Source organism: Rhea pennata, chromosome 11 (assembly GCF_028389875.1).
Source record: "Rhea pennata isolate bPtePen1 chromosome 11, bPtePen1.pri, whole genome shotgun sequence".
NCBI classification, from domain to species: domain Eukaryota; kingdom Metazoa; phylum Chordata; class Aves; order Rheiformes; family Rheidae; genus Rhea; species Rhea pennata.
In genome coordinates, this window is record NC_084673.1 from 23,142,525 (window position 1) to 23,152,292 (window position 9,768).

The 9,768-nt window shown below is 65.7% G+C and overlaps 1 protein-coding gene across 1 annotated transcript; it reads left to right on the top strand.

Annotated features, from left to right (window-relative positions):
- Window positions 1–4,134: 4,134 nt before the first annotated feature.
- Window positions 4,135–5,350, top strand: BMP15 (bone morphogenetic protein 15). The gene is made up of 2 exons (XM_062585016.1): window positions 4,135–4,453; window positions 4,557–5,350. The coding sequence occupies exons 1-2, from the start codon at window positions 4,135–4,137 to the stop codon at window positions 5,348–5,350; spliced, it is 1,113 nt and encodes a 370-aa protein (XP_062441000.1).
- The last annotated feature ends 4,418 nt before the right edge of the window (window positions 5,351–9,768 follow it).

Here is a 9,768-nt window from a genome sequence, read left to right on the forward strand (position 1 = left end):
CGGGCCCCGCCGAGGAAGTGACCCCCCCACCCCACACACACACACACACACACACGGCCCGGCCCGGCCCGGCCCGCCCGGGCGCCGCGGGGCGGAGCGCGACGGCCCGGGCCCAGCCCGGCACCGGGGCCGCCCCGGCGCGGCCAATGAGGGGCGGGGTGGAGACTGGGGGGTTGGCGGGGGGATCTACGCTCCGCCCGCCCCGTCCGGCCCGGCCTGACTTTTGCCCCTCGGGGGTTCAGCCCGGCTGGGCACGGATCAGCCGGGATCAGCTCAGCCCGGCAGAGCGTGTCGGCCGGCGCGGCACGGCACGGCACGGCGGGGCTCCGATATGGTTCGCCTCCAGCGCCAGGGAGCCAGCACCCTTTAGACCACTTCAGCCCGGTTCAGTTTAGCATGCTTTGGTGCGGCTTGGCTCGGCCCAGCTCAGCAGAGTCGCGGTGCCGGTACTGGCCAGCCCGGCCTGGTTGGAGTGCACTCAGGTGGGCGATGCGACAGCAGCTGGAGCTGCCCGGGGGCAGAAGGGTGCCCTGGAGCACCCGGCCCCAGCAAGCGTGCTGGTGCCCGGAGCCCTGCTGCAGCTGCCTGTCCCGGTTCCCGTCTGGCCTGCTCCCCTCCAGCCCCCACCCTGTCTGTCCTGGGCTGCCGCCTGCCACCACCGTGGGCCACAGAGTGCCTGCAAGCGGCTGGGCCACGGCCATCATCTGCCACGTTTGCCTCTTAGCCGACATGGGAGTCAAGCCCCCGTCCCCACGCCTGGAGGGCGGATGGGTGCCCTGGGGCATGGGACTTTTCCCTGCCGTGCGCGCTGGGGCTGCGCTGGCCCCGTTCCTACGGCCCTTCGGGGAAAGGGAGGCAGAGGAAGGAAGTGGCAGCGAGGGGGAGGCTGGTTGCTCCAGGCCAGGCGAGTGAATCAGCGGCTGGTTCCCAAAGGCAGCCCTGGAGTCCTGCTCCACCCCTTCCTGCTGCCGCCCGGCGCTCTTACTCATCTCCTTCCCAGACTAAATAGCCCTGCCTGGAAAGCGCTCCTCTGCCAGGAGAGCCTCCCGGGATCCCGGGTCTGCGGGGGCGTCCCAGCCAGCTCCAGCCCACCGCCAGGGCCGCAAGGCACCCAGGAAGGTGGGGAAGCCCCAGCTCTAGAGCAAGGACTAAGCATGGTGCTGGGCAGACCGTGGTACCTTCCTCAGGAGGTGCTGGCCTCTCCATGCCCGCCCAGGACCCTCACCTTGGCAGCTGGCTTTGACCAGGGGAGCAATCATCAGCTCCCCAGACAAGATGCTGGAGGAGCTTCGCAGGGTGCAAGGTCACAGCGTGCTCATCTTCCTGAGCCAGTAGGCAGCCTTTGGGAATGCTCAGCGCCTGCACAGGAAGGATCCCTGGGTTTTCTTGTGGCAGCCCATACCCTGCAGCTCTGGTCACAGCCGAGCCTCAGGGGCTCGCTGCTGCCTGTCCCCATGGCGTCAGGGCATGATAGGCCCCAGGTGCAGCTGTGGAAGCCAGCGCAACCCATGGCCCTGGTGCATCGCCTGGCTGTGACCCCAGTGGGCACAGAACTGCGAAGGGAGCAGCCTTGGGCCCAAGCCCAGGTGCCAATTCTGCACTCGTGGCAGCCACAGGGGAGCTAATGCAGGAGCCAGGCAGTGGCACGCAGTGACCACTGGGTGCGGGATGCACCCTGATTGCCACAGGCGTCGGCAGCGCAGGCTCGCCTGCTTGGCTAAGGGAAAGGACAGGCCTATCTTGGGCGTAATGGGTCTCCCCCCATGATCAACATCTGAAACAGGCTGCTCCTGTTGCGCCTGAAAAATGCGGCAGCCTGTTTCATATGTCAGCTTTGGGAAGGGCTTTTTCATTTCCCCTTTTCCAGGCGGCTCATGGAGCTGCGGAAAATGAGCCTTCCCCAAGCCCACGGCAGAAGGTGCTGGGATCCCAGCCGGAGCTCCCGGCAAAAGGCTCAGCACCTCCCCAGGAGGGGTCTGCTGGCAGCTGCTCTCTGCTCAGCCTATCGCGATTTGGGCCCTGGGAAATATCTTCTCCCTCCTTTTGCCCCGTTTAGTTTTGATCATTTGCCTTTCACGTGGCCGAGAAAGCCGAGGGGTTTCCAGTTCCCCGGCTAGCTCAGCGATGCCGCGCGCTCTGCTCCATTCGCACGGGGTGCAGACAGGACCGGCTGCTGGAGTCCCTCGGAAGCAGGGCTGAGTAGATCGCCGCGGGATCTGCAGCTCCGGATCCTGCTCGTGAGAGATGCACTCGTGCCCCTCCAAAACGGGTGCTGTTTGGACAACGCCAAAATGCTCAGCTGCCACCTCCAGCCCCGCCACCCCTCCTCCGCATGCTCCGGCACCGGGCTGAGTCCTGCCTGTACCTGGACTTTCCCCACGTTTCGCTGGGCTCGGCGGCCCCGCTGCCCCAAGTGCCCTTCCCCAAATGAGTAACCAGGGCTGCCCAGCCAAGTGTGCAGGCTCTGTGCCCTGGCACCTCACGTGCACCCACAGCCCCATTACACACTGCGCCACCCTCGCCACCCCAGCCCAGCTCACAAAACCCCGGCTGCCGTTCGTGCTGCGCCCTCCCTACGTGCCCCCTGCACAGCAGAGGCTGGGCGGCACGCGGGGCAAGCCTGGCACCAATGCACTCCCCCCCGCCCCCCGCTCCACCAGTGCTGGCACCAGTGGTACCTCTCTGGAGCCGCCAGCCCTCCAACACCAAGGAAGCAGTGGGCACCATCGTAGCAATCCCTCTCCCTCAGCCTCAGGCAGCGGGTGGCAGAAAGACCCCAGAGGGGAGTTCCTCAAGCTGGGGGAAGCCTTGGGCCTGGCAGTGCCCCCGGCCTGTGCCTGGTGAGGCACACTGCAAGCATTGGTACTGCTGCCTGCAGATCCAGGAAAGATGAGGGGCACGCCAGGCCAGTGAGGAGGAGGATGGGGCAATCTTTCCTCCATCCTCCCGACTCTTCTTGCCATCTGGTCCCAGTGTCCAGATCGGCAGGAGCTGGGGGGACCCCAGTGCCGCAGGAGGAAGGAGCTGTTGGAGGGGAGAGGGCAGCTCTGCCTAGACGGTGGAGCAGGAGCCGAGGAATCTGCTGAACCAGGCTTTCTTCTCAGCAGCAGTGGGTGGGAGGCTACCTGGGGCCTGTCTGCCTCAGTTTCCCCATCCAAGGTGACGCTGCCGCTACCATCTAAGCCCTGAGAACCCCCCAGCTTCCTCTACCAGGCTACTCTGTCCCTCCCCATTCCTGGGGCTTGGTGCTCATCTCCCACATGGGGAAACTGAGGCACGGGGCAGCCTGGCTGTGCCTGGCCTGTGGGTGTCCCAGAGACAGTTTGGGTGCAGACCCGCATGCTCTGCACCCACTCTGGGCAGTGGATACAGACCCTCAGGTTCATAGGATGTGGAGGGATGTGCTGAGCCCCTTATCCCGAGGGGAGGATTGGGAAGAAGGAGGAGAGACAAGCCACCCGCCCTGCCCATGCCCAGGGGCCCACACACTCCTCCTCCAACCTGACCCCTTCCAGAGCCGCGGCAGAGCCGGCACAGGGCAGGGAGGAGTTGGATGCCGCTCTCAGTCTGGCGTGAGCATCCCACAGGGCTCCAGACCTAGCCTTCCGTGGGGAAGCAAAGCGCTCCTGGCCCTTTAAACCCTGATTGGGACCATGCCTTTAAAATGGGCCGGGGAGGCCCAGGCTCCTCTACCCTGCTGGATCAGGCTGGCGAGGAGCAGGTGGGCCGAGCAAGCTGGTCCTTCCCCTCCCCACCCCACCCCACCCCACCCCTGCCCCCGGTGTCTCCCTTCCCTGGTACTTTTAAGGCCCCCTGAGCCAGGCTCCTGTCCAGCTGGCTTTGCCCCTAGCCTGGGGGCTGGGGTTTAGTCCTGAATTTGTGCTCCTTTCTGCAGAGAGAGAGAAGCCTTCCCTTTCCAGGTGTTTTCCCCCTTTTTTTTGGGGGGGGGGGGAGGGGGGCAAGCTGAAGAGGTTCACATGGGCACAGCAGCCTGAGAGCGGCTGGGAGCCCCCCCCAGGGTCCCCTTTTCCTGGTGGCCGTGACCAGCTCTGCCTCTCCAGGGAAGAGGAGCATGACAGCAGGCATCCTGTAGGTCCCGCCGCTGACCAGCCCTCGCTCGCCCCGCCGCCCGCCATGGCCTCCCTCGGCCCCCTCGCCAGCCTGCTCTTCCTCGCCGTGCTGCTTTCCCGGGAGCCGGCCGCCCAGCGGGCGCCGCCAGCTGCCGGCCCCCTGCCCGCCGCCCTGCCCCTGCTGCGGGCCCTGCAGGAGCGGGCACCGGGCGGCCGGGGCTGGCGGGCGCCGCCGGCCGGCGGGCAGCCCCTGCGCTACATGCTGGACCTGTACCGGCGCGCTGCCGACCGCCAAGGGCGGCCCCGGCGCCGCCGTGGCGGCCTGGGCACCAACACCGTCCGCCTGGTGCGGGCCAGCTCCTCCGGGCGCCAGCCCTGGGCAGGTGAGGTGGCAGCAGGGGGCCCGGGCCGGGTGGGGGGGCCGGTGGTGCCCGGGCGGGGGGCCGCGCCGCCGCCGCCTCGGCGCTGACTGCTGCTTCCCTGCAGGTCGCTGGTACGTGCAGCCCCTCGCCTACCGCCTGGAGAGCCAGCCGGCAGCCGAGCGCCTGCTGCGCGCCGTGGTGGTGTACCCGCAAAGCCTGGCGCTGGCCCGCGGCCACCTCCTGTGCGCCCTGGAGCCGGCGGCTGGCGAGGCGCCGCTCGGGCCCGGGGCTCCGCGCCGCCGCGGGCCCCGGGGCTGGGCCGAAGCAGATGTCACCCCGTACCTGACAGCAGGCAATGGCAGCGTGGCGGCCCCGGCCCTCCGCCTGCGGCACGTGTGCGTCCGGGCGGGCTGGGCCAGCGGCCCCAACGACACCACCGCTGTCCCCGGCGAGCCCTTCCTCCTGCTCTACTTGAACGACACGCGGGCCGGGCCCCAGCCGCAGGCAGGGGGGCCCGGGCCCCTGCTGCGGCGCCGGGCCCGCGAGGCGCCCAACCTGGCCCAGGACCTCCCCGGCTACCTGCGGGACCAGGGGGCCGAGAAGAGCGACTGCTCCCTGCGCTCCTTCCCCGTCAGCTTTGCCCAGCTGGGCTGGGACCACTGGATCATCGCGCCGCACCGCTACAACCCCCGGTACTGCAAGGGCGCCTGTCCCCGCCTGCTCCGCTACGACTACCACGCGCCCAACCACGCCGTGGTGCAGAACTTTGTCCACCAGCTGGTGGACGCCAGCGTGCCCCGGCCCTCCTGCGTCCCCTACCGCTACAGCCCCATCAGCGTCCTCATGATCGAGCACAACGGCGGCATCCTCTACAAGGAGTACGAGAACATGATCGCAGAGTCCTGCACGTGCCGGTAACGCCTGCGGGGACCCTGCTGACAGGAGCCGGCTCTCCGTGCCCATGGCCACCCAGTGCCAGACCCACGCGCCCACCGGATCCTGACTTTTAGAGGAGTTCCTCTCGCTTTTTCGCGGGCTGGTCTGTCTCGTTTCCCCCCGTGTTGGTGCGGCACTTGGCGGGAAAGTTTTACAGTAGCTTTTTATGTGAATTGTAAGTTTTTAAAGGCAGGAGCCTGCTGGGCCCTGTGCCAGGGCAATTGCCCCATGGCATCTCTCCTTCCTGGGGCCTCGCAGCTGCTGCCTGCTACGGGGAGGGCACCAGCATCGGCCAAGGGTCCCAGCCTGATGCTTTTGGAGAAGAGCTGGGTCCCGGGACCAGAGCGTGAAGCTCTCTGAGGCGGCTGGGCCTCTCCTGATGGAGCTGGAGCAGGGAGGGAGAGCTCTCTGGGTGGGCTGTGCTCTCCCATGTCCCTTCAGCGTGTCCCCATGCTTGTCCTCAAGCTGACGTTGGCAATCTCCAGCGCTATCTGCCCACAGTCCCTTCCTGCCCTGCTGGCTGCTGATGCCAGTGGTGCTCCTTCCTAGCTCACCTGTACCTCAAAATGTCTAGTCCTGGCTGTGGCCGGACCTCACTGGGCTTGGGATGGGGCTGAGGTTGTGGGGGAGTGGGGTGGGAAAGCCCTCTTCTCCCCTGTGGTTCCACTTCGGGGGCTGCAGAAACTGGAGGGACCTGGTGAAGGTGTGCCCTGAGCTGCTGGCTCTGCTCCAGATGTTGGGGACCAGGTGGCTGCCTGTGTTGGGCTTTGCCCTCTACTTTCTCTGCAGCCCCCATCCTTCCCCCTCTTTGGCTTGCCCTTTGTGGCAGAGCTTGGGTCTGCCCCTGGCTGAGGGGTTTGGACCCTCGTCACAGTCTCCTCCTGTCTTCCTACACCCTTGCTGTCCCATGTGGGTTGGGCTCTGCTTGGCTCCAGGACTGTTCCTATCTCTGGATGTATCCATTTCACTTCCAGGACTCTTGTAGCCTGGCTTTCCTCTATTTATTGCTGTGTAAATAAATAAACTGATAGATTTTGCTAAAGACCATCTGGGCATGCTTTTTCTCCATCCATGGTATGTAGTGGGTGCCCCCTAATGATACCTGGCATGGGACAGGGCTGATGGGGTGCTGCTGGCCAGACCTGGACTTGCCCAGCCATTCTGGGACCATCTCGCTGCACAGCCACCACCAATGGGCAGAGATGCTCCCAGGGGAGTGTGGTAAGTAAATCCCTATTGATTTTGAGCAGGAGCATGCGCTGGGGGAAGAGGTCCCACCAGAGCAGAGATCCCACCTGGAGAGGTGGGGACCTGGGGTAGCTGTAGGCAGCTGCCCTGGTGCTGTTGGGTTGGGTGCAGGAGAGGTCCCATGGCCCTGTGTTTTGGGGGCAACCTGCTGTTGGGACTGAGCCAGCTTCGCTGTCTCAGGGGGACCCAAGAGTCCTGGCTGTGGCCAGAAGAACCTTTCTGTAAGTCTGCAAATGAGCTTGGTGCATATGCAGCTGTGGGGATAGATGCATGGAGCCTGGGAGCCGGGTGGTTGATGCCAGCTCTGTGGGGGCTGTTTCTATGCCCAGTGGCTGCACTGAGTCTCCTCTGGCAGACCGTAAAGGTGTTGACCTGGGCATTCAGCCACCTGGGCTATTTTGGGAAAGTGTCTATAAGGCAAACTCATCTGTTCCCAGGCACGATGCCCTGTGTCTGTAAACCCCGGGCAAAGTCCCCTCTCCCTGAGCAGGGAAAGGTTGGTATCTAGGACCTGCAGAAGACTGCAGAGTGTCTCCTGTGCTTGGAGACAGTCCCACCTCTCAGCATCCTGGCCAGGCATTGCCAGGGCCTTCAAGTCCTCAACTTAAGGCTATCACCAGGGGTCTCATCTCTTACACGGCCTCCAGTCTGATCTGTTGTTGCCGGCTCATGCTCCACAGAGATGCTTCATCACATCTTTCTCCTTGCAGGCATTTGTAAGGTCTTGTCCCAACCCTGAGACCCATTCAGGCCCCTCCCAGCACCCAACAACCCCAGGTTTTTGTCCCTCTCCTGCTAGGCTGGCAGGGTGGAAGGTTGCTGGCAGAGCCCCAGACCCTTCAGACTCCCCTCTTGCCCTCAGCCAGCCACGCTGTGGCCAGCTCGGGCCATGGAGGAGAAATACATGTATTTTTTAAACACCTTGCAGAGCCCTTGGTGGTAAACAGACCTGACCCACCTGGGAAGATTTCACTGGTCAATCATTAGACATGCTACATTAACTCATCTGGGCAGGGGGTGGTAAAAACAAGGCAAGTTGGGTGCGTTCCCAGCCCCAGATACCGCCCCCCTAGCCTGCCGTGGTGGCCGCAGGAGGCTCAACGCTTGCCACCACCCTCCAGGAGGGACGGGGGTGGGAAATGTACCCCCTCCTGTCCTGGGGGGCACACAGGGGCATTCTGTGTTGGTGGGATCTCACCCGGGGGGACACGCAGGCGCACGGGGACCGCCCGTGGTGGCTTTGGCAGCAGGGCTCATGCCACCAGAGGCACAGAGCAAAACTGCCTCCTGGAAAGAGCTGCTGTCCTGGGCTGACCCCGGTGCTGTGCTGGTGCTGGGACTGCCAGGCGCAGAGCTGGGCAGGGAGGTGCGTGGCTCTCCGGCGCTGACTGGGAGCTGTTAGCACAGGCTGGGCGCATGGGTGCTACTGCCTTTGCTCGGGGGGCAGCCCGTGCCCCCGCCCCACATGCTGAGCAGGAGACAGACTGCCAGAGCCCCAGAACAGCTCTGGTCCAGGGCTCAGGACACTGTTGCGGGGCCCAGTCCTGGCTGGTGGCCTTTGCTGGGAGGAGGTGGTGATGCCCAGGTGGGCCATGGCAGAGGTGGGAGTACTGCGGGTGCCCCACAGCTGCCCCACTGGCTCTGCCTCACCCCTGGCCCAGGGGAGGGCCCAGTCTGCATGCAGGGGGCAGACGGAAGGCGGTGGCCGGGGGGTGGCCCACTGGCCAGGACTGCTCAAATATTTGTGCAGGGCCATGACCGGGGAGGAGCAGCGCCGAGCCAGAGGTGCAGGAGGCCCTGAACCAGCAGCACCATGACAGCTCCTGTCCCCGGGGGCTTGGGCAGAGGCGATGGGGCCGGCTGGCCCCTCTCCAGCCCCGATGGAGTGGGCACCCGCCTGGCGCTGCTCTTCTCCATCCTCTTGCTTCTGACCAGCTCTATCCAGGTGGGTCCAGCGGGGACTCGGGGCTGCCCGGGAGTGGCTGGGGTGGCAGCGGGCTCCCACCAGTGTGGCAGGGCCGCGGTGGGGGCACATCTCCTGCCCCCTATGGCTCCCTGAATGGAGGGCTGGAGCTGGGCACAGGGGAGCTTGGCACCCCATTCTCAGCCCTGTCTCCCTCTCCTGGTGGTGCAGGCGAGGCAGGACCTCCGGGTGCCTCCCGGGATGGGGCCAGCCGAGGTGGGACACTCAGCCCCACGGCTGGCCCGCACGACGCCCTTCTGGAGAACGGTGGGCAGCAAACCACTGGGTGCCCACTGTCGGCACGGCCTCGAGTGCGTCACCAAGGCCTGCAGGTGAGCGGAAACCCACCGCCAGTCCCACCGGGAGGCGTCCCTTTGCTAGCCTGTCCCCAGCCCTGGCACCCTGCGTGTACCGAGCCCCACCAGTGTCTGCAGCCCGGCCAACTCACACAGACCCCAGTCTCCCCAGTGCACCCAGCCCCAGCAGTGCCCCTAGGTTGGGATCCCCCCTCTATCCTAGCCCTGGTGCCCCCAGCCCTGGACCCCACCAGCATCCTCATTTTGTCCCCCCCCATCCCATTCCCAGTGTTCCCAGCTTTGGGATGCCCATGCAGCCCAACCCCACCAGCATGCCCAGTTCAGGACCCCTCCTCGTCCCATGCCAGCCCAGGGATGCCTCCCGGCCCAGTGTCTCCAGCCCCGGGTGACACCGGCACAGAGACTCCCAGTGCTTTGCCCCGCAGGGCCGGGCGCTGCACCACGCCGCAGTACGAGTGCTGACGGCCCCGGACGCCCCAGGAACACCAACCTCTCCGCCAGCGGAAAGCTGGGCATGTCGTGCCTCTTTTGCAGGGGCGAGGACTGCTCTGCAGCCCCCTGCACCCCACGGGATGTGCCTAGAGCTGCCTCAGGCTTGGGGGGGGGGGTAGAGGGGACACCGGCTTCCCAAGAGGCCTGTGGAGCAACACCGTGGCAGCCAAAGGTGGCCCTGCACAGGAAGGACATCAGCTGGATGGGATGGTTCATGCGGGCAATAAACCTCCTTGCATGCCGGCGGCTCTTCTGGGGCCTCTCCTTCCCACCGGGGGCAGCCGGGCAAGGCGCGGGTGTGAGCGGGGCTCGCGCGCCCTTCGGTCCGGGCACTCTCCGGGCTGGACCTCCAGCTGCTTTTTTTGCAGTTGATGCTGGAG

What these genes read in the sequence shown, in the direction of transcription:
- BMP15 (XM_062585016.1), top strand. Translation starts at nt 4,135, where the DNA reads ATGGCCTCCCTCGGCCCCCTCGCCAGCCTGCTCTTCCTCGCCGTGCTG. An exon ending in CGGGCGCCAGCCCTGGGCAG is followed by an intron (nt 4,454 to 4,556) that starts GTGAGGTGGCAG and finishes GCTTCCCTGCAG; the next exon opens with GTCGCTGGTACGTGCAGCCC.